The following is a 25,433-nucleotide window of genomic DNA, read 5'->3' on the forward strand; positions in this document are numbered from 1 at the left end:
GGTGGGGAAGTTGTCTCATCCCATAAATATGCCACAGCTAGGTTGGCTATCCACCACTTACTGATCTGCCTGGTGGTTGCACGAGGGAAAATGCGTCCTACCTGACCGGTGTTGACCAGCATTTCATCACATTGCATAGATTTATAGTGTTGTCCAGATGTTATTAAAATTTACGTAATAATTTTTATTTGAGGTCTTATTTAATAAAATGTATGCTTCCACTTTCTACTATGTTGAATCCCAACTTAATACAGGGCTCTTGGCCTTATAGAGTTGGGGATATGTTTTTTTTTGTTTTTAATATGTATCTTTTATGAAAAAATAAAATAAAATATATGTACATATACCTACCGTAGGTCAAAGTGGGGAAGTGTTATTTTCAATGTACTATAAAATATAATTACCTTTCTAAGGTTAAAAAGCAAAACGAATATTTTTTTTTAATTGAAATTCCTCATATTACTAAAAATTAATTAAAAAATATATTATGATTAAAATTAATGAGAAGAATCTCAATATTTTTTGTTTAGTGAAATAAGAAATATCTGTTTTTATTATTTTAAGATTTTCCCTAATATTTTTTATTCATTATTAACCCAATGACATTTAAAGTGATACATTACCACTTTCACAAACATATTATATAAACAAACCAAAATATTTGCACTCAAACATATACATGTCGAATTGACGTATGGTTTTCTTTCTAGGGTTAAATACCATAAGTATATTTTCATAACAAATTAATATGGTAAAATAAAATGCGTAGTTCAAAAACTTTTGATTTTGTTGTCCAGAATATTATTAAAAGTCATAGAATTAAGAGAATTCTATGTTAAAAGTAAACAAACTCAATTACATATTTATTACATATATGGCCTAACCCAATAACAATACTTACATGAAGATAAACATGCACAAGAAACTGAACAAACAGAACATAAATACATGTAGCAAAGGAAAGTAAAATAATGGTATACAGTATATTATAAAAACACGATCTACATGCTCGTTTAAGACTTCGAGCTAAGACATACCAATCCTTCTTCATCTCATACTGTGTTGGTGGGGAAGAGATCTACGAAAAGTAGGAAGATATATTCTAAAGAATTTGAAATTGTGCGACGGATTGACTAATCTACACATTCTGGACATTGGGGCATAAAAACAAAAGTTGTTCTTAGAAGATTTGATAAACAGCAAATTTTGACTTCTGGTGACATGGTTGGGAACATAAAAAAATATATTATATTGCTACAGAGATGGGACCTCACTTATAGCATTACCTATTTTGAAATGCGTTTTCAAAATTCGCTTTGATACATCCACTTTCATTACTGTTTTTTTACCGCTTTCCATAATATATTTATGTTTTCGTGCAAGTTCTCGCTCATTTTGATTCCCTCTCTTTCTTTCATTCACACACACCTTGTTTCACTCTCTTCTTATATTCATTATTAATTCACTCACTTGAACATTCACTTTTTAATTCAGCATACCTACTACCAACTGCTTTATAAACTGTCTTCTTTTTTTCCTGATTTAACCATGCTTCCTTCTTTTTTTGCACTATTTATTTTATTCCATCGTCCCACCATGCATCAACTTTCTTTCTTCCTTGTTTCGATATACCGCATACTTCCATTGTTAATTCACCCATTATGTTTTTCAAACATTCCCACATAACATCAATACTCATATTATCCACACATTCATCTATCAGTCTGCGATTTACGGCCCTTTCAAAATTATCTTTTGACCATAGAAGGCGCCTGTATTTTGCGGGTCTTGGACCACCATCCTTGAAACAAGATTACTCTTGATGCCACCAAGATGTGATCTCTTTCCATTTCAGCTCCTCTGTACACCCATGTATCAACTGACACAGGCTTCAATCTAGAGTAGAGAAGAAGAAATATTTAAGTAGAAGAAGAAATATTTAAGCAAGAAAAGAAGAAATATTTAAGTACCTACTTAAATACATATGTTAAAAACAATAATTGCAAATTGAACATGGGATACATTACAAGTTGCACAATGAAATGAGTTAAGCTCTTATATTTCAAGAGTTTGCTATAGCTAGGTAGCTAGGTAGGCTAGTTAGCTCTTAGTTTTGCTATCCTAGTTTGTTAGCTAAAATGTTTTAAACTCAACTACAAAAAATAATAGGCATCAATGGAAATCATGGAGTGGATTCGATATATTTTTAAAAATAGATGTCTTGCAGGATACCTGCTGGCACAGCGCAGGTTTAAGCTGTGCAACTCGGTTATAAGCTTAAATTATACCCTGTCCATGTAATCTATAAATGTGAAAGCACTACAATTAATGATATGAATCATAAATGACTAATGGTTTTTTTTATAATGGAATTTCTTTAAAATTAATATTATTAATTCAATTCATTATAAAGTTGATATTTTTTTCATACAAAATCGAGGTTATACTGACAGAATGCATTAAGTCAATAGTCTTTATATATTTCAAATATTTTTTAATGTTTATTTCAAATTTTATGCTATGCCTAGAATAAAGATTACTCTTTCAAAGCTTTAAAAACAAAATGTTTAATAAATAATGCGTTGAAAGAATAAAAAGCTCTAAATGCGATTATCTCGGAACTTGTTTTAATGACTTAATGCATTATGTCAATAAATCGAAATGTAACATTATAAAACATTTTGAAAATAGACATCTATTAAGGAAATAAAAAAGGTTATTTCGTGAGAGTGTAGATTTCTGTTATATCAACGTAAATATGACCAATCAAAAGACGAACAGTGGATAAAAAATGTGACGTCATTAGTTCCACGTTGGAAATTGCGCGTGCAGGGTGAGCCGCTTCTAGTTATTTTAGGGAAAAATACTTTTTAAAGTAATCTAATAATAATTTTAATCACTATAAATGTATTTTTAAAGTGATTAAAATATTTCAACATTCGTTACTTGGCCGTGGATTTTTCCCGTGTGGCGATTTAAGTGTATTCCTGTCTGGAAGAATGACATTTGTGTAACGTCAATATGTCAGCCCAAACCCAGTCTAATGACATAAACAGTATAATGGATTTCCTAATGAAGAAAGACGACGAGTACAGTCAGAACGTAAAATTGGAGCGGATAGATCTCGGCTACGACATGAACATGCCCGATCACTTTCTGGTGAGTCCTCTTCGTGACCTTTTCCGCAGCGGAGAATGGCGAATTGTGCTGACTACGGTGACCCATATCTGGCCTCGGGTGGGGTGTACGGCGTATGCCGCTCTAGTTGGCGCGGTGCACTTTCATTACGCTTTCATCGCGAGCGATTGCCGTATTTACGATCCGCAGCTGTCTCGCGCGTCGACGTCGCCAATTAATATTCCTCTCTGTCCTCCGCGATTTCCCGAACCTGCGATACTCCCTTCGCGTCGCTCCGCCGTCAACTCGCCGTAATATATTCTCTAGAAACAATTGGTGTAACTATTATCACTCATTATCGATCTTACACAAATGGCCATATAGAAGCACATGTTGTGTTGTGGCATATGGTTGTTATCATTACTCATGTCTCGGGATTTCCTCACCTTATATTGAGTGTCACCTGTGAATGATTACAGAACTCTGAGCGTTCCTCCCTTAGTGTGATGGATTATAAAATGGATTTAATGTCTCTTCTGGAGGTACGGTTTACAAGTGGTTACAAATGCTTTTTTACATACATTTCTCTTCAATAATTTCATTCCGGGTGATAACTATCGATATTTTCAGTATATGAAATATACATTCGTAAAATATTATATTAGCATTATGTTCCATTAATGTTTTTTTAACCAAATTACCGAATAAAGCTTAAACATATGTAGCCCTCTTAACTATGAAATGAAACAAGCATGGTTATCTTTAAAAGTTGAATTCAATTTATTATATTTTACACACATTTCTGTTGCATTTTGGTAAAAAATGTACATGTTACTATAAGCTGATTGTGCAGGGGACCTGTTTAAAGTTGATTATTGATATAATATTTTAACATACGATTTTGGTAATGTCTTAGAATATGCTTTAAATGTATGAATTAAAAAAATAAATAGGTGAAGCAGTACATCTCATGTTGTGTTACTTCTCATGTTTGCTTTTTCCATGTTGTTAATAGCAATTTTAAAACAAGTTTCATTTACTTACTAAGAGTGGAACTGCATCCTTAACTCATTTTCTTAATCTTAGTGACATGTACCTCTTTATCTTAATGCAACAGCTTTGTGACTGGTATAAGACAACCATAATTGGGTTGCGGTCCCGTGGTTAGTGTTTTGGACTCGCAGATCAGAGGTCCGAGGTTCAAACCCCACTCTACCCCAACATTTTCTGATATTGAGTTATTTATAGTTTGTTAAAAATGGCCCCCCAAATATACAGGGTAAATCTAGTATTTTCAATAAGTACATACTAGCTAGATTACCCACAAAAAATCATGACTGAGTTTTAAGATTTTTTTTGTTCTTGCGCAATATTTTTTCGACATTCGAGATTTGATGTATCGTCGGTGATACTGCAATACCGCATATATATATCAATAAAAAAAATTGGCAGGGGAACCTAAAAACAACCGTTCTGTCAATATATTACTTCAATTATAACCAGCAAAAAATACCTTCGGAGTATCAGAAAACCTATAATTATTTAGTAGCAATAATTTAAAACTAACAGCTTGGTCCCTATATGGAATTATTGTGGTCAAACATTTTCATTCAAAAAACAGATTACGCGACATTATTTATTTGACAAGTTGTAGTCTGCATTACTTTACAGGCTATTTAACCCATTGCGTAAAGCAGACTGTTTATGTATATGATTTAACCGCAAGCCCAAATTTAACATTTTACTCATTTTTGTTAATTTAAATGATTTTTTTTAAATAAAAGAGAAATACTCTAGTTCTTATTATTTACTCAAATATTAAAATTTTTAGACCATTTCCTAAAAGTCGTAAATAACTTGTGCTGGAAAAATGGAAATTGAGTTGTGGTCGAGTGGGATTTGAACTTCGGATCTTTGGCTTGTGAGTCCACAATACTACCACGGGACCACAACCCGGTTTAAATCAGATATTCTGTTCTGGCAGTGTGGATCTAACTGGAGCTAGCGCTCTGTCACTTACTGAAAAGGAACAGGAACTCAGAGTAATAATGCGCATGCTATAGAGGAGCCCAAACGTAGAAAAACCATTCTATGACTACTAAGTTAGTTACAGTTCGCAGCAAAACAGTGGGCCGTGCTCAGGTCAAGAATTGCTAAATCAATATTAATTAGCAGTGTAATTACTTTTAAATATGTACACCTTTGATGCTCCTACTGCTGCAACTAATCATACTGCAATTCGCCATTGTTGATTTTTATTTATTGTAAGGAGTAAACATCAAAGTTATTTACAAACAAAGCCCAGCACATCGACGAAAGCGTCTGTTGTCAAACAAAACAAAATGGCCACGAGCAGAGTGAAGTTGTCGCTAACCAAAAATTTGTAACGGTTTCCTTTTATGAAAAATAGCAATATGACCCCTTTATAGCTAGCGCATTATTACTCTGAGGACAGGAATATACACATTTGTGTATTAATACGAGCCCTTCCTTGTAAGCATGTGTCTAGTTTATTAGGTGAACTTTTTTTTTTTCTTTATTTTTAAATATACAGGGTTTTCTTTGAACCTTGTCACATCCGAAACCATGATGATCAGTTTGAACAAGAAGACATATTAGCATATTTAAAACGAAGAAAATAAAAAAAAACAAATGGTTGCTTACTTCTGCAGGGGAGAAGCGAGGGGGGCGCGGCCGTGCCATTGACGGTGTATCAGACTCCCCCCTCCCTCCTCGTTTCTCCCCTGCAGAAGTAAGCAACCATTTGTTTTTTTTCTATATTTTATTTTTTAATCATTCTAAAAAAATATTTTAATGTGCCAATATGTTTTCTTGCTCATACTGATCATCGTGGTTTCGGATGTGACAAGGTTTAATAAACACCCTGTATATTATAAAGTAATGCCTAGTAGGAGAAGACCCATGCTAAGGCAGACTAACATATATGTTTATTTATATATCTCCATATACATACACAAACACACACACGTGTGCACCCTTATAAACATTTATACACATACATACACACACACACACACACACACACACACACACACACACACACACACACACATACATACACATACATACACGTACACATACATACACACATATACATGCATATATACATACACGTACACGTACATACACACATATACATGCATATATACATACACATATACATACACATATGTATACATTGAACTGAACCTATTATAGGTCTGGATCTGTACTGACTTTCTCCAGTGAGTTTAAAATTATATTATGTCTTATAATTACTATACTTCGACCTGACTTGTGCCCAAAACATAATCTTTAATTTGATGCATGAGCTATTGTGGTAGGTGACAAACTGAGTTACTTCTTACTTGATATACAGGAAGCTACACATAGCAAATAAAAAACCAAGTTAAGTAAGGCTTGTGCCATATTAAGATCTCTACAACAGCATTGCAAAGGATAACAAGTACAATCCACCCAGCAAAGAAGCCTATCAAATAACTTACTTCGGTTTACTTAAACCTTTCAACTCAGTTATATAAGAATTCCATTAAAATAAAAAATAATGTTTATTAATTTTTAAAAAAAATATTCTTTTTTCAAAATCTGTTTAGTAACTCATGTATTTGTAATAGGTAATCATACACTTTAATATACTTATTGCAAGAAATTGATTTATTTGACTCAAACTAATTTTACAAAAGATTACATTTTAAAATTACTCGCCTCACTAGGTAAGCTTGTATTGAGGCAGGAATTATAATTTTTTTATATTGATTATAATGTATTGTGTTAAATACCATTATACACCGGTAGACATAGAAAAGTCAGCAAGTGGTTATATACAAATGTTTAATAACATTTAGTAAAATGTTTGACCACTAAGTTAATTAATGCTTTAAATATTGATAATATTGATAATTTAAATGAATAATTTGATAGGATAATGTGCTATTGCGGTGGTTGGTGCGTGGTTCAGTAATTGTGCTGTAAGTGATTTTGTATAAATCCTCTACAACAAATCTTCTGGTTCTTTCCGAAATTGAAAAAAAAAGTTTTTTTTCTTTCCAATCTTTTTCTTTGCCACCTTAGTGTTTTGATGAAATGTATTATTCAAGTGTGTATAGTTTAGAAATATTTATGATTGATATATTAGTTTAATGATAATTAGATTTAAGTTAATATTAGGACATTCATATATTTTAATGTTTGTACTATTTTAAGACCAAATAATAAAAGCAATACTTTCATATTTTAAAATATCTTTTTGTTTTGCACAGACTTATCACTAAAATGTTAAAGGGAAAAATTGTAACAAAAAAGAAAATTAATAACTCTAAATTTCTCCCGTATAAGAATTTCTTGCTTTCTTGGCAGCCCACATGGTGTAGTTCCGGGTTTAATTCCTTGTGAGATCTCAATTATTTCAATTTGATTTTTTCTAAGCTCCGGTTTTCTGTGTTGTAATTTATTTATAACTTTAATTGAACCTTGCCTGTTATAAAAATAATATTTTTTTAAAGCTGTATGTTATTCATTATAGGAAGACCCGTGGCCATCCAGCTCAGATGAGTTGCTGGAGAACATCTTCTCTCTGGAGAGTGGGGGGCTTTTGGGGCCCTCTGAGGGCTCCAGCCTCGGGGGCTCGAGCCTCGCTGGCTCCGACAGCGGCCTCTCCATGGACCATGCTGACTTGTAAGTGCTTCACTTATCATTATTTGACTTTTCATATTTGTGTCTGAAATATCTTTACATTTCCATGAAACCTGTAACCCAACTACACTCTCAACAAATAAATATAAATATGTAGATATTTTTAAAAATAGTTTTTCAAATAAAAATACACTTTAATAATACTAAATAATCAAAAATATCTTTTATGCCAAAATGTTTGTAGACAAGTGATGGATTTTATCCTCTAGGAAGCTTATATAGGAACATAAATTTATCTCAAAAGTTTTGGAAGACATTTTTATAAAATCACAATCATCTGAATTTTTTAAATTTTATTATTTTTGTTTTATTATGTCACATGCATTTTAATATTCAGAAATGTTACTTACTAAATTTATTAACATTTAAAAATGATTACAGCCTGTAGAAATCATAACGGACTCAGTATTGATGTAGACATTTTTAACTGCACGTTGCATTTGTACAGAAAATTTCTTCATGGGGTCGATTATTTGGGATAGTTGCTGAATGTGCATATTGAGTGGTTTATGCTATGTATATGAGCCGCATGTAATGTATATGTTTGTGTATGTTTTATATGTGTGTTCATGTGTGTGCGTGGATGGCTCGGAGTGTACATTCGGTATTTTTATTTATTTTAATTTATTACCTCCATGGAAAACGCAAATGTCAACAATTATTCTTTTCTCACTTAAAATTCTTATTTATTTTTTGTCACATTTAATGTTTATATCTTTATAATTTATGAAAACTTATTTATTGGTCTTTTTATGTTAAAAAATTGTTGTTTTTAATACTTATTTTGTATGACTGTATGTTTTCTGAATAAAATAAAATAAAAAATAAAGAAAATTGAAACAAACAGATTCTTTCCCGCACCAAATTTCCATATTTACTTTCCTCATTAATAAAGGTAGCTATAATAAAATAGAAAAAATGCGAGAAGAACTCGATTGGTTACTAATAAAAAAGAGACTGTATGCTTGTTTTTATATTTAAATTTTTAACAACCGAATGCCCAAATACTTCATTAATAAGACAGTTTTAAATTAAAAAAAAACATAAGCATGTTACTAGAAATTAGGATAGAATAAAAAAAAGCAGAATCCTAAAATTGCACTACGCACAAAGGTTTAAGAATGTATGAAGAAATACCTGAATGTATGAAGAATGAAAAGAGTTTGAATTAATTTAAAAATAAATGTTGTGTTTATGTAAATAAATATGTAAGTTGTAAGAATATGCGAAAATATTTAAAGTAAGTGTAAATATTAGTTTATATACTGATTGTAATATAAGCTAACTTAAGAAATAAATTTACGAAAAATATCATTAAATTTATATAAAGATAAATAACATTCAATATTTCGTCAACAGAATTTTAAAATACTGTTAGGGCCAAGGTGTAGATTGTTAAAGACAGGGAGGAAAAATAATATATAAAAATAAAAGATTTTCTAATTTTTGACAATAAATTAATCGTTTACATACTATTCGTCCCAAGTCAGCGCAGGACTTTAGTCCCGTGGAGTTGGGACTTGTGTTCACATAAATTTATGTAGAGGTCAATCGTTTAAAACTAAATAATTTTTTATTTTGCACCACAACAGGCTAGGAAGCCAATAAGAGTGGTGAGTTACATTACAGAACACCCAGGCTTGAGAAAAATCACATTAGATTTTTGTGTTCTCACCGGGAATCGAACCCAAAACCTTCCGTATGTGAGTCAAGTGTCTTAACCACTACACCACGAAGGCCGCCTATCTTGGGTCCTTATAGCATTTCAAATTTCTGCTGGCGATGTTATTACATTGTCGTGTTTTTAAACTGAAAGTTGTTAGTCAGTTTGAAGATATTTCTCCGTATCAATTAATCAGGTCATGTACAACTTATAAATGTTAGAATAGATAAGATTTCTCACATTCATTTTCTTAGTATGTATTAAGTAAAAGCAATAATTATTATTTTGCAATGAGGAAGTTCAGTGCTACGGAAAAGCAAGTGCTAAAAATTAGAGCATTTAATTGTATAGCGAAGTTTCTTGAAATTGTATGAAAAAAATAATCAAAATTAACTGCTTTGCGACATCACAAGTTTATGTGACCTTGCGTTTGCAATAGCCAATAAATTAGAGCATTGTTATGTTGTTGTGACAACCATGGGTGATCATGATTTGCATCAGGCAACAGATTTCCGGTTTCATTTAGCAACCCTGTACAATGGCCTCATTGGTGTAGTGGTCAAGTCGCTTTACTTACGCATGGAAGGTTCCGGGTTCGATTCAAATGTGATTTTCTCAAGCCTGGGTGTTCTGTGCTATAATTCTTCGCTGTAATTGGGCCTTGTGGCCTGTTGTGGCGCAATAAAAAAATTGAATAGGGTTCAACTTTTAAATATCAGAAACAAATAAAAACTGTCATTCCTACAAACTTATCTGATCATGTCAAATGATGTCGTGGAATACCTGCAAGTCAGCGGTTCGTACACTACACGTCAGATAAACCCATGTTTTCTTAACTTCTTGTTAGTTATGTTTCACCGTTCAGATGTGTTTTGATCACACTCAAAATATCAAAACTTTTGAAAAATCATAGGGATGATGTACGATATATAAATTTAAAATAAAATTTTTTTGGCTTAGTTTGATTATCTATTAACAAATTTAAGAAAACCGCTGAACTTATTACAATATTATATATATTAATTGGCCTTCTTCCGTAGGGACATGCTGGAGCTCCTGGGAGGCCCCGCGGAGGAAGCCCTCTCCCCTCTGTCCTCGCCCGCGCCCCCCGCCCCGCAGTCTCCCTGCTCCCCGACCATCCGCTACTTGCCTTCCGCTGGTGAGTACAATGCTGTCATTACAAGATGCAACACTAGAACATGCCGTAAAAAACACTTTTAGTCGAGTATAATGATCGAACAAAAGATGACACTGCAAGATTTTTTTTTTCATATCCAAGCGGCACGAAAAATACAGTTCTGTGTGTGAAATAGAACCATAACTCTGGACTAATGTTTTTAACTCGTTAGCTTCTCTCGGGTAAAAATCCTGAATAAGAAAATCGAGTGGAGGTAAGTTCACCTCGCTGTGAAGTGGTTGGCGCATTTGCCTACAATTTAAAACAAAAATTGCGATTGAAGAAAATCTCATGCATCATTGTTCTACGATAATGACGATATGCGTACCATGGGGTATGGGCGCCTTCGATAGCTATCGATGTACTTATCTCAAAATTTAGACACATGGTCGATAGAGTGTCTTTGTAATCGCCCGTGAGAATTTATCTTCAACTATCCCGTCATAGTGATGGTATGGCTTCTGTATCTTCCGATTGTAATCGCCCCCCTGAAGCGTGAGACTAATTACTTTATCTTAATGTAACAGATGGACATACGCTTTATCCACCATTAGGAGCGGGTGGTGGTGTGATGGTAATGATGAGGGATTTCCACACCTTCGTCGTAAAAATATTATATTGTAAAATTAATTATTCCTTATCAGTTGTTATTTTTTAGTTTTCCAAGGCTGTTGAATTTAATTCTTTTATCTTGAATTTACCTTAATAGCTTCACCTGTCCAGTTGTGTGACACATTTTATTTCTATTTACAAATGTACTTACAGAACAGAATTTTTATGCAAACATTACATACCTTTCAATATGTATCATTCTATGGAATGTAAAGTATAACTTTAACCAATATTAAAGTATTATAACACGTTGGATTAAAATGTCCTCGGAAAAAAAATGTATACTCAACAGTTTGATCAAAATCATCTTGAGCTGAATGGAAAACAAAATTATTTTTGTTTGTAATTTCTATGTTACTTTTCGAAGTTGGCCACTGATGTATAACGTCATTGGCGATTGAAATATTTTTTTTAGTTTTAAGATTTTTTTTATACACTAGAACAGTTCATCGTCTTAAGTCACTATTTTGAAAAAATAAATTGGTATAAAATAAATATTTTGGTTCTTCTTATTTTTTAAATTTTTTAGTTCTTTTTATTTTTTAAGTTTTTTGTTACACAAAGGCAAAATTATTAGTCTTACACTTTAGGTGTTCAGTCCTTTTTTTAGTGCTATTTACGAAATTTATATGTGAAATAATTTGATTGTTGATGACATTAACATACTAGATTATTCTTATTAAGGAAAAAAGGTGGTGGTCAGTGCTATGCCAGCTCTTGATTTCACTGCGACCTGCGAAGATCTATTGTGAATAGTTCTAGCTCCCCAAGCCCAGGTCGGGTATTGGGCTGTCAGGATAGGGGACAAGCTCTTTAGCATTCTCAGGTTTAACCAGTGGCCCCCCGAGGATGAGGCTTGTTTTATGATGTATTTATTTATTTAACACTGTATATACGTATAAAATTTATATACATATAAGGGCGGGCATATTGCCTTAAGGCAATTTCTTCAACCTACCCAAACCGTTTAGTTTGAGAAAATTACAGGTTCATGGACATATTTTAGGTAGTTATGCAGGATGTTATAATTTTAGACAAAAATTAAAAAATAATAATAACTAAAAATTTATACTATACTATGAAGAGAGGAGAGGTGATGGGAAGGAAAAAAGAAGAAGAAAGGAACAACTCAAACATTTGATAGTGAAATTTCAATCTTGATTTAAATGTAAAGAAAGAAGTCTCTAACATTAGTGGGTAGATTATTGCACAATTGAGCAGCTACTACTGTGAAAGAGGAGGCAAGAAAATTAGAGCAGTGAAGGGGTATTAAAAGGGTTCTCTCGTTACTAGAGCGAAGAAACAGTCCATGTTGTGATAGAGGTTGGAAGAGCTCTCTCAGATAAACAGGGGAAGTGGGATTATTCAAAATATTGTGAAGAATGTGAATTTTGCTTCTATGCCTGATACTGAGCCAGTGTAGTTGCGTGCGGTATTCGATCATGTGCTAAAATTTAAGGGCTTTTCTGTATTGATCCCAGATTTGGTCTCATTAAGCTCTGTTGAAATGCACTCGAGCTGTTCTCCCAAGACATAAGTAGTTTTCAGGGGGCAATTGTCATGGTATGCAGTGATGATTTTAATTGGTCAATTGATCGGATGGCTTTGCATATTGCAACCGTATTTGACTTCAGCTGGTCTCAGTATCTCCATCCACTATCTGGCGAGTGGCACATTCAGTTATCTATTTAGTTACACTTTGTCTAATTCATCTTCAATTCAAAGTAAATAAGCGTTTTTTATCGCCGTCCTGTAAAAATAACAAAAATGACTTACACGGTGTTGTTACTTAAGGGACGATGTGTATATCTTAGGCCAAATTTACTAAAACATGTTATTTATGAATCATCTGAGTAATGAATACCCAAATAAAACTACATATTTCAAAATCAGTTATTTTGTTTGTTTTGAATTTTTACTGGTAAGTTACCTACTCTAAATACAATTTATCATTAGTGTATTGTTTGCAAAATACATTCTTGTTGTGTCAGTTGTTTTAGAACATATATGTGAACAAACAACTTTATGAGCCGTGTTATTATTTATATTTTTTGAAAATGTTTCATTACTTCACAATATCAATTCATTTCAAAGATGTCCTTTTAAGCGCAAAGAAAATGGCATTACAACTCGTGGGTTATTGCCTTCTGTGCCTTCATTCTCTTATGGACTTTCGTCATGGTCAATTCCTATGATTATTCCAATAATAGCTACTTCTAATTGCGTTGTCTCAACAATTTGAAGAAATCATTTATTATTTATAGTTCATATTTATTTCTAAGTAACTCGTTACCATAGGAACGACACTAGTTGGCAGCTGCTAAAATTTTGCTAGGGAGTGGGTAAAATCCAGTCTACAAAGATTAGGACTAACTCAAAATATTGTAATAATTAATTTAAAAAATGACTTTCTATGTTTTATATGTGCAGAATTAATAGGCAGAAACGTTATGTCATCTATTGCAAATGATTTTAATTATTAGAGTTTCATAATAATTTTTATATTATCGAAATAATCTTTTGACCTTGTATTGTAACAACTGTTTTGTATTTCTTCCATTTGTACATGTGTTTTTGTCAGCTATCTTGCCTTTTTATCTGTGTGTGTTCTACACATACATATACTGTATAATATGGTGTTGCGCACCGAGGTAACTTATCTGATACCCAAAAGTCGAAGGTTCAAGCAATAGGTTTTACTTTGTAATCAATATTCAGATAATACGGAGATTATTGTAGCGTAAATAATTGTTATAATATTAAAACTGTATATTACCCATTATAACATTATACCCATTAATAATTTATTTAATTATACTTAATTACAATATTTGAGTTTGTCCAAATTTTCATAGACAAAAGACTGGATTTCACCCCCTCGGGGGTCATTAAGATTAACAAATTACAACAGGGATGGAGTATACCTTAAATAAGGGAATATGGAAGTCAAGGCATTTTCTCAACAACCAGCCAATGACAGGTCATAAGCCCTGTAAATGCCTTGACTTCCATATTCCCTTATTTAAGGTATACTCCATCCCTGTTGTAATTTGTTATACTTAATTACATAGGCAGAATCAAAGTGATCACTTAAATCAGCAGATGGCCTGCCACGAACCCTGTAAATGCTTAGACTTTCATATTACCTTCTTAATGGGTGTCCGGGCGGATGACAAATACAGTTGGGGCATTCCATTGTGACCGGTGGGACATTTGATTCCAGAATTTGACCAACTTTGAGTTGTAACTATGTCATCAGAATTCATACAATAGCTAAATATTTTTTTATAACTAGATAAAGATCAATTTTATTTTGCTTTCAAGAAAAACCAACGTGTAATTATTATTTGAATGAATATGACTGGTGGGACACTGGAAAATCCCACTGTGCCTTTGAAGACGAATGTAAGCCAAACTATTAAATATTAATGAGAGATTTTTTTGTGTTGTAAAGCATGTAATATTGAACAGTTCTGTTTTAATAAAATGAATGTCTAAAGGACCGTTTACATGTGGACAATACAATGGATATAAAAATATTGTCTTGTCCAGCTCTGTAAACAGCCTCGATAAAATTAGTAAAATTCTTTGTTTATAAACGACTAGAAGGCAAATGTTGAATAAATTCAGACAAGAATAATAAAAATGTTTTAGAAAAGTGATGTAATAATCACCAACTGAATGATTTCAAAAAGGAAGAACACCACAAATGAAATTTTCACGAGATTAAGTATACATACTCCAGCAAATACTGCTTGCCTAGAATCTAATACAAATCTATATATTACAATGATACCCCCTTTTCACGGGGGATATGTTCCACACAATACTGGGTAAGAAAAAAGTGTTAAATAGTATACTAAAAAAAGAACAATGGTGAATAGGTTTCCTTGCATAAAAATCATTTTTGGATTAAAAAAAACAGAATTTGATTACCATTTATTGTTACTTCATTATCATAATAATATATTATACCATACATCTATTAAGTAAAAGAGCGATGTATGGAATTCCAAAATCGAATTGTTACGCGATGTAAAATTAATGTTCAAATATTTTTTTAATTTCATTTTTGTACTGTGTTATTTCAAAACCTTTTATTCCTGGTGTATATAATATTTAGATAATTTAAATTATTCGCTTTGTTTCAGAATCAGCTCCACCAAAGAGAAAGTTAGAGGTATGCGACGTCACAGACACAGGAGAAGCTCTTCCTAAAATCCAAAAACACTACATCAGTCGTCCCGGTATAGCCGGCGCTCTCCAGTCCCGCAATGTGTCCAGTTCCGGGCGCGTCCTGCGTCTCGCCCCTGGCCACCCGCGCTCTATCCTGCTGCCCGTCACCATCAAGGACGTCAAGGAGCTGCGGGCCATCAAGATCATCGACGCCACTGACCTGCCGCACGCGCCCGCCATCAAGCTGGCCGCCGCCTCCTTCCTGCGCCGGGCGCGGCGCCGCTCGGCCGCCAGCAGCGACGAGGGCGGCAGCGGCGGCGAGGGCAGCGGCTGCGAGGGCGGCGGCGCGGAGGGTAGCGGCGGCGAGGGGCGTCGCTTCCCGCGCCTGCGCCTCACGGCCGAGGAGCGGCGCCTGCTGCAGCGCGAGGGCGTGGCCCTGCCGGAGCGGTACCCACTCACGCGCCTGGAGGAGCGCGAGCTCAAGCGCATCCGCCGCAAGATCCGCAACAAGATCTCCGCTCAGGACTCTCGGAGGCGCAAGAAGGAGTATGTAGATGGACTCGAGGACAGGTAAAAAACCTAATCCCTTAAACATTTCGGTGTTAATCCTTCGACTACTGAAATATTTCTGTGTCATTTAGGTAATGAGGTTCAAGTTATAGTTGGTTGCCAAATTAATAGGGACAGTACCAATATTTTGTGATTTTAATGTTAATACTGTCGTCTCTACTTCTAAATAACTTTGATTTGATGAAAATTCCTTCATTATTTTTGCTGCTTGGTATCATCACCGACACTTTTAAGAAGTGGCAATGGACAAGGACTTCTTTTAGTCCTCTCCTGTCTTACTTTGAAAATAATGATTTAGTGAACATGATAAAAATAAAAAAGGAATCAATTCATTAGTTACGTAAACCTTGACGAAGAAGCTTGTTTGCTTTGAAACCAGTCAGTGAAAAATAAAAATTAGTGGTTAAAAACAAAGTCGTTTTATTTATTTTATTAAAAAAACTTTATTTTTGAGTTGTCACGCAAGGTGGAGAGTATGTGTACTTCTCTCTTGTCTTGCCATTTCATGGGCATTAAGTTGTGCGAATGCATGGAATAGATTTGACCCTTTAAAAACTTCTCAACTGTTGGCATCCACTTTTAATTTTTGCACACAGTGGCCACATGAAATGGTTTCTTATAATGTCAAATAAAAATTCCCATCGTAGAGGAAATATGGATCTATGGAATGAACAAAAAAAAGGTCCGTAATGTGGTACAAATGTCATTGAGAGCAAGTAAACATTAAATATTCGGCTATGTCTGGGGTCCACTCTGGTGGCACGGCGCCGCGTCCCGTCTATGTTAGGGATCCGCAGTCGATGGATTAAAACTAAAATGATTATTTATTTATATATAATCTTGATTAATTTTCATTTTTCGCAGGGTAAAACAGTGCACAGAAGAGAATCAAACACTGATAAAGAGAATTAAGACCCTGCAGACCCAGAACACCTCACTCACAGCGCAGCTCAGGAAGTTGCAGACGCTGGTGTCGGGCGGGGTGCCGCCCCCCGGGGGGCCCGCAACCCCCGCGGGGGGCACCGGCCCCGCCCCCGCCACTTGTCTGCTGGTGCTGCTGCTCTCGCTGGCGCTCGTGGTGGCACCCAGCCTGCGGCCGCCCGCGCCGCTAGGCGCCCCGGCCGCGGCGCACCAACAGCTGCTGTCCTCCGTGCGGCGAGCGCTGCTGTCGGCGCCCGCGCCCTCGCTCGCGTCCCTGCCACCCCTGCCGCCCGAGGAGGCTGTGCTGGCGGAGCACAGCTACCCGCGTAAGCCGGCGCTGGAGCCTCTGCTCCTGCCGCCCGGGAAGGGCGCGGGAGTCGTCGCGCTGCTGGCGGATAGCGGTCCCCCGCTGCTACCGCCTGGGAAGGGCGCGGGTGTGGGTCTGCTACTGGCGGACAGCGGGCCCCCGCTGCTCCCTTCGCAGCTCAACATCACGCACACTCGCACGCTGGTGGTGGCCAACCCTTCCCTGGATCGCGGAGAGCTTCGATAGTTGTCGCCCTTCCTCTATCTCCCTCCATTCCCGACGCATCTGCTCTACTGCACCCAGTCCCGCAATTCAAATAAAATTTTGATAATCTACTAATGATTACTATAATCCCCTGCACGAGATGTCCCAATCAAATCCCCAATTTACGGGGTCATAACCGAAATCTCTATCATCCCCAATTCAACCTTCCCAATCAATTCCAATAAAAACTTCCTTTCCAGCAGGATGATTTCAGACTGGAATAAATTGCCAAGCCTAGTGTGCATTCCATTTCGATCAACTAGTTCAAAAACCGTTTAGATACTTTTTTAAAGGAAGAAAAACACACAAAAAGCAATACACGAGACCAGCAAAGGATGCCCACATATTACAAATAATAACAATAAACTGTTTTTGTGCTATACAAAATCTCATTTAAATAAAATGCATAATATTAAATTGGTTATTTAAAATCGTTGTAACATTTTCACTGGTTTACTACCAGAGTGGTGCGGAATTTATTGTATGATTGAAATAATTTCATTCTTTCTAATAGATTATCTCCATGTTGTTTATCAGAGGTGTATATTAAATAGTTTTCTTTTTAATCCAGAGAAATATGTTAAAATTCTTTTTTGACGGAGTATTTTATCCATGTTATTGAGCGGTACTAATTAAGCGATACTTTTATTTTATATTTTTATGTAATAATTACTATTATAACTACGATGTGTATTATATTGTTAATTATTATGAATTTGACTACATCAATTGTAATTAATTTTTAGGAAAGATATATTTTTATTTATTTATCTAAGGCGATGTTCTTCGCAAGGAGCATAAAAGTCCCATATCGAACTAAGATGGATCATTAAGCATTATGCACTTTAGAATTAATGTTTAAATTTATATTTCTTCATACTTACGTATGCTTCTGTAACAATGTCCTTATTGTTTCTTGTGGTATGTTGAAATAAAATATATTTTATAATAAGTAGCTTTTTAATAACTTTACTTACCTTTTCATTTATTATCAGTTTGTTTGCTGTTTAATTAGGTACCTTTTGTTTTCTTCCATTGTGTTCTCAATATAACGTTTATTCCAATTCAACACTAAGCAAAAATCACATGGCATATATTTATTTGATGTGTAAAATTTTCATGGTCCAAATTTTTGTACGCTGGATTTAATCAGGAGATTTGAATACAATATACATACATCTCATTGAAGACAAAATATTGTATTTGAAAATAAAACTGTATTTTAGACATTTTCAAAAATCAAGCACCATACGCGGTAACTGTCTTTAGACATTCCACTACAGGACAATACTTTAACAAGTATACGATAGACAGCCAAAATGTTTCTATTAAAATTTTTCCTTGATCACATGTTGGTAAGTGACATCTCTGGATAATTTCAAGAAACATATTTGTTCATATTATGAAAGATTTCCATCAGAGCGGGTGGAAAAAATGTCCAAAAAGTTTTCAAATTCCCGCTCGGCAGTCTACCTTGTCCCGTAGCTCGCGTTGAAGGTGAGAGTTCTCATTTTTTTTTAACTCCCCCTCCAAGCCCAGATCCGTAAAGTATCAGGCCATTAGATAGACGCTAGCTCTTTAACATCCTCAGATTTAGTCAGTGGTCCCCCGAGGATGCGGTTTCTTTTATGATGTAAAGCATTGGACAGACTCGATATGGTAGATATGAGTCTTATAGAATGAAGACCAAATTGAAGAAGCATATTCTAGATGGGGTGGTACTAGTGAGCAGTAAAGAATTTTGATGGTATTAATATTTTTGAAGTCCGTTGTCATTCCATCGATCAAACCGAGAAGTTTGAGAGATTTGTTTACAATATTATCAATGTGTTCAGGAGAGTTTACCGTCTAAAGTAACACAAAGATCCTTTATTTAAGAAATCATCAATTTGCCATTTTTATACATGATATTGTCAGCAGAAATTTAAAAAGCTGTAAGCGACAAAAAAGAAAATTAACATGTTACAACAAAGATGAAGAACATTTTAGAGAAGGTAATATAGAAGTCTAGGCATCTACCGGGCTTTTGACCTGTCATTGGCAGGGAGTTGAATCCAGTCCTTGTCTACAAAAATTTGGACAAACTCAAAATATTGTTGAAAAATGAAATATTTAGCGTTTCTTGTTTAAACTTTGAAACCATTTGAACTTTAGTCATAACTGTAAAAGGTAGTATATGAGAACTGTCAAACCGATCCTAAAGTATAGTTGTGTGTGAAAGTGCTCCACAATTTATTTGGTTTATTTGATGTTTTAGTGTCGTTTAAAGTGTTTTAGTGTGTTAAACCTTATTTTTAAAGTTTTCTGCATCCATATAAATATAATCGGAATTGGTTTATCTAGTTTTTTGATAAATTTATTTAAAATCTAAAATTTGGTACTTCAATAATACAACAATAATCTTTAAAATTCAGTAATTTTTTTTTTGTTTTATTTTGTCATCTTTCAAAATTTTATCAGTTTAATTAAAGTATATATGTATATTTTTTATTTATTTAATTTATTATTTTGTAAATGATATATACTTAAGTTTTGATTGATAATAATAATGGACCATAAGGAAAAACCGCCCGAGCCTCCTGATGGAAATTCCATTGAAGCAAACGTTATTGTTTTGGAGGATGGTTGTATGTCTCCGGTTATTCAATCTAAACCTAGGCATAACGTCCCAGGGCTGGGAAAGAAGACTCCTTAGAAGAAACTCTTCCCACAATGTTGGGAAATGAAAGTAGTACTGAAATAAAAGCCCCAGTAATTATTAAATACCCCAGTAATACATGCGGACCTTTTGTTGTCTTTATCCAGAACATAGATTCCTCAAAGCCAATTCATCCTCTTTTTTTGGGAAAATTCTGTTTGTTAATAATGTGAAACATATTTCACTCGGAGGAGTAAAACCCGAAGGAAGAAATAAAATTTCTACAACATTTGAGAACGGCGAATTGGCAAACTCTTTTTTGGTTTCCCCACTTCTAAGTAAAAACAATTTGAAGGCCTATGTACCAGGTACAAGGTAACAAAAATGGGTTTAGTCAGAGGAGTATCCACCGACTTTTCTATTGACGATGTAATTTAAAATGCGTCGGTGCCACCTGGCATTGGTAAACTTGTCGCTGCGAGAAGGCATAATTTCAAAGATCAAATATCAGGAGAGATAGTTTGGAAACCATCTCAAACTATAATTGTTACTTTTGAGGGCCAAACTCTTCCAGAGCATATATACCTATTCCATAATGCTCTGAAAGTAGAATTATATTTTTATCCTACCATGGTTTGTTATAATTGTTGTAGATATGGGCACTCAAAACTGCAATGTAGGTTAACTCCTCGTTGTTTCAAATGCGGAGAATCTCATTTGGGTGAATCCTGTCCGTCTCTTGAGTCATCAAAATATGTTAATTGTGCAGGAACCCATTCGGCAGTCAGCACTACATGCCCCGAACTAGCTCGTCAAATAAACATTTAACATAGTATGGCGTCCCAAAACATTTCTTACCTGCAGGGGTCTAAACTCTTTCCTATAGCAGGGAAATCTTACTCAGAGGTAGTATCCATTTCGAATACCACCAATATCAGTAGTAAAAAACCAGAAAAATATAAAATCAAAACAATTCAATCTCCCATGGTTATTGATCAAAATAAAATTAATAATCTTCTTTCTTACTCCAATGGAGAAGCTTCACAGCCAATTAATGGTTGTGTTTTAGAACATTATTCAAATGATTCTACTTCTGGCTCCAATCCCACAGAGTCCAACCCGGCTCATGGGAGGACTGATTTTATTATTCAGTTTCTTCAAATTTTACTTAACATAATATCTTCTTCTTCTGATACGTCATACGCAGCCTCTACTATTCCACTTCTTAAAATATTACTTAACATCGATTATTGTCATTACTCTTTGAGAATAAAATAAAGGTCGCCGCTATTTCTGAGACCTGGTCTGTTTTAAACCGGAAGTTTACAATTCCAGGGTACTCTTGTCTCCGTCAGGACCACCCTGATGGAAAAGGTGGAGCGGCCTTTTTTATCCATTCTTCCCTATCATTCTCCCAGGTTCCTCTCCCATATTCATTATCATTTTGAGCAGTAGCTGCTACTATTGATAACATTTCTTTTGTCTCCTTATATATTCCTTCAAATCTTAACTTCGATTCCCAGTAGTGTGATGCAGTGGTTCCAAAATTAACCAAATCCTTTTACATTCTAGGAGATTTAATTGCCCATTCCCAGACTTGGGGTTGTGGATATGCAGATAGATCTGGAAATTTGATTTTATCATTTATCGACAATCATAAAATATATGTATTAAATGATGGCTTTCCAACTAGATTGTATCACCTTCACAGAAGCCGAGTGCGGTAGACTTATCATTATGCTCATCAGACTTAGCGGCGTCTTCCTCTTGGCTATTATTAGAGGATCCCCACTCTAGTGATCATTTGCCTAGTTATAATGATGTCATTTTTTCCTATTAAAATACCTCAGTCAAATAAAGTAAAGTTAGCACTATACAAAACTGATTGGAGTAAGTACACAGAAATTCTAAAAAAATGTTTATCATCTCTTACAACTATAGTTAATCCAGAAGATATTTCAGAAGCCTTTCCCACTTTGCTTTCAGCAATTCAATCTGCAGTTAAAATGTGCGTTCCTTCTTCCAACTACCATAATAAATCACGTAATGCTCCTTGGAGGGATAGTGAATGCACTGATTATAGTAAAAACTAGAAAATTCGCAAAAAGAAAATATCGGAAAAAAATGCCCAAACATTTCCAAAAAATTTCTAAGGAAGAAAAAAAGACAAGGGTGGTTTAACTTTTGTTCATCTCTCTCGCCAGAATTATCCTTATGTATGGGACAATATTAGAAAGTTCAGAGCTTCATATTCCCCTCCTAAAAAAAACCTCTGAAAGGAAATTGGATTGAAGAGTTTGTAGACAAACTTGCCCCACCTTATGCTCCAAATTTACCGGAAATGACGCTAGACTCTTCCATCTCTTCAAGTAGATCTTGGCTTGATTCTTCATTTGAGATGGAGGAATTGTTGCTTCCTCTCAAATCGGTTCGTAATTCGGCCCCTGGCGCTGACGAGATACTATATATCCTTATTCAGAAACTCCCTGAAGAGGTCTTAAAATACCTATTAAATTTATACAATTGTATTTTTAAATACGGAATCGTTCCATATTCACGGAAGGAACAGATTATTGTCCCGATACCTAAGCCAGGGAAAAACCCAGATTTAGGTTCTTTGTATTGCCTGATTGCCTTATCCTCATGTTTTTTAAAAATTGTTCAAACACATGATTAAAAATAGAATTGATTGGTTCCTAGAACATAATCATCTTTTACATAAATCTCAGTTCGGTTTCAGGAGAGGTAAGTCTTGTCTCGACAACTTAAGTATCCTTACTACGGATGTTCGAAGGCTTCATAAAACAAGAATTTACAGTTGCGGCATTTCTAGATTTAGTCGGTGCTTATGACAATGTTCAAATTCCTATTTTAAAAAACAAATTAATAAGACTCGGTATCCCAAATAGAATTATTAAAGTCATTCGTAATATTCTATCGGAGCGGTATATCTCTATGAATGTTGACAATTCTCAAACAATTTCCAAAAAAATATGGAAAGGGCTTCCACAAGGGTCAGTTTTGAGTCCGATTCTTTTTAACATTTTTTGTTTTGATCTTGGAAATGTTCTGGGAACTCGGTGTAACATTTTGCAGTATGCAGATGATATAGTTTTATATTTTACAAGTAAGAACTTCCTTTCTCTCACTGATACCATGACACTTTCCATTGATATCCTAAATGAATGGTTGGATTTCAATGGTCTCAAACTGTCTCCTGAAAAAAGCCCAATTGTGATCTTCTCCAGAAAACACAAAATCCCAACCAACTCTATTCTAACTCCGTTTTGATTCCTGTTTCCGACCAAACCAAGTTCTTAGGTCTTATTTTAGACAAAAAACTTTCTTGGAAGCCTTATATTGATTAATAGTGTCAAAATGTGAACAAAGACTGCACCCCTTAAGAGCTGTTTCTAAGGTTTGGTGGGGGTCTCACCCTAAGATAATGAAATTATTTTATGATAACTTCATTAGGAGCATATTAGACTATGGAAATTTTTTATGGGACCCTCTCCATAAATATTTAAATCTTAAACTTGAAAGGATTCAGTCCAAGTGTCTGAGATTAATCACAGGAGCAATGGGCTCATCTCCAATAAATGCTTTACAAGCAGAATGTTCAGAGATGCCACTTAATCTAAGACGACAAATGATGTCAGATCGATTTCTTACCAAAAGATCCAAAATAATTGATCACTTGCTCACTGAAAAACTGATTAACCTTAAAAATGATTGTGTTTCTTAACTCTCCGAGAAATCAATACCTTCCATTTGTAGAAGTTTAGACTATCATTTCCAAGAATCTCCCAATCAAAAATGCTAAAAATCTCCCCTTGTATTCAATTCCATATAAAGCCGTTACATTTAAACGAAATTGCATCCTTAACATAGGCCTAGGGAAATATTCTTGGGATTCGCCCACTGGTACCAATCAATTATTTAATGAAATCGTTACTTCTCAATCATCATCTTAAAATTTTTACTGATGGGTCTAAAAACCCTGAATCAGATTTCAGTTCGAGTTCCATAGTCATCCCCCAAATTGGCCAATCACATCAATTTTTACTTCCTACCCCCCCTTTCAGTATTTACGGCTGAATGTTATGCTCTAAATGAAGCTCTTAAGTTATTTGAAAATCTGGTACAAAATAAGTCATTATATTTTCGGACTCCCTTAGCTCCATTCAATTGATCTCTGGAAACCCGACCAAATTGTTTGCTTTATAAAAGAAGACCTCCTCGATCTTATGACCGACGTAATGTGGGTAATAATTTCTTGGGTTCCGTCACACCGTGGAATCTCGGGAAATGAAAAGGCCGATGAAATTGCGAAGGACACCTTTCTTAATGGAAGTGTTTTTGAGTTTCCCCACCCTTGAGTTTCAACATTAAATTTCACCCTTGAGTCTCCAATATTATCAGACTGAGGATTGGCCACTATGAATAAACATTTGTTTAAAATCAAGATAGTGGACAGTCCTCGGTGCGAGTGTCAGCTTGATGAGAAATGCATAGACCATGCGTTATTCGGATGTCCCATTCGGAATGCATATCCTTTGTATTGGAAACTAAACCTTCCCCTCCCACTAAATTCATCCCATATCCTGTCAATATTATCACCAGAAGTGGTTTTGCCCTCATCTAAATTTATTGTTCTAAATGATGTAAATTTTTAATATAAAATAATATTATTCTCAATATGGCACAAATCATCCTTGTAAAAAATAAAAAAACTATATAAACTTAATTATAATAATAAAAATACTTAAGAGTATTTTAATTTATAAAAAATTGTAAATAAAAGTGGAATAAAACTATAAAGTATTTTTATTATTATAATTAAAATGCAGTTCCACCAAGAAATGTCAGTAGAAAAACTCAACTATATAAACTATTACTTATGCTTATGTGTTATGCGCGATTGTTGTTTTTATCCATATAAACATGACGATTTTTCTATGAGTAGGTTGTTTTTTTAATATACAATTTTGATTAGTATCATTAAAAAAAATTAAAAAGACTTATAAAAACGAAGGTATTATGTTAGTTGCCATCAACTAGCTGTTTCCTTTTTCAATCCAGTAATCTGTACTTTTGATGTGAAAGCGGGGTTTCATCGTCAAATCCTGAATATTTATTCCATTAAAATTACGTCCAGTACCAAGTTTTGCATTTGCATTTATGTAATCTTCTTTCTAAGAGTTCTTATATTGATAAAACTCTTGTAAATATTATTATTTTAACTTCTGTTAAAATAATAAATTGCGATAATAAA

At 34.5% G+C, this 25,433-nt stretch overlaps 1 protein-coding gene across 2 annotated transcripts; it reads left to right on the top strand.

Annotated features, from left to right (window-relative positions):
• Positions 1-2,804: 2,804 nt before the first annotated feature.
• Positions 2,805-18,472, top strand: LOC148280696 (uncharacterized). 2 transcript variants are annotated; one of them, XM_088227968.1, is made up of 5 exons: positions 2,805-3,659; positions 7,661-7,812; positions 10,534-10,652; positions 15,434-16,028; positions 16,893-18,472. In XM_088227968.1, exons 1-5 carry the CDS (start codon positions 3,624-3,626, stop codon positions 17,500-17,502), a joined length of 1,512 nt encoding a protein of 503 aa, XP_088084094.1. In that variant the 5' UTR covers positions 2,805-3,623; the 3' UTR covers positions 17,503-18,472. The 2 variants fall into 2 exon arrangements, with proteins under 2 accessions (XP_088084094.1, XP_088084093.1); XM_088227967.1 differs by having other exon boundaries at positions 2,805-3,159.
• Positions 18,473-25,433: the final 6,961 nt, after the last annotated feature.

This window comes from Micrasema longulum, unplaced genomic scaffold, assembly GCF_059751315.1.
Source record: "Micrasema longulum isolate JH-2025_06_02 unplaced genomic scaffold, ASM5975131v1 h1tg000549l, whole genome shotgun sequence".
NCBI lineage: Eukaryota > Metazoa > Arthropoda > Insecta > Trichoptera > Brachycentridae > Micrasema > Micrasema longulum.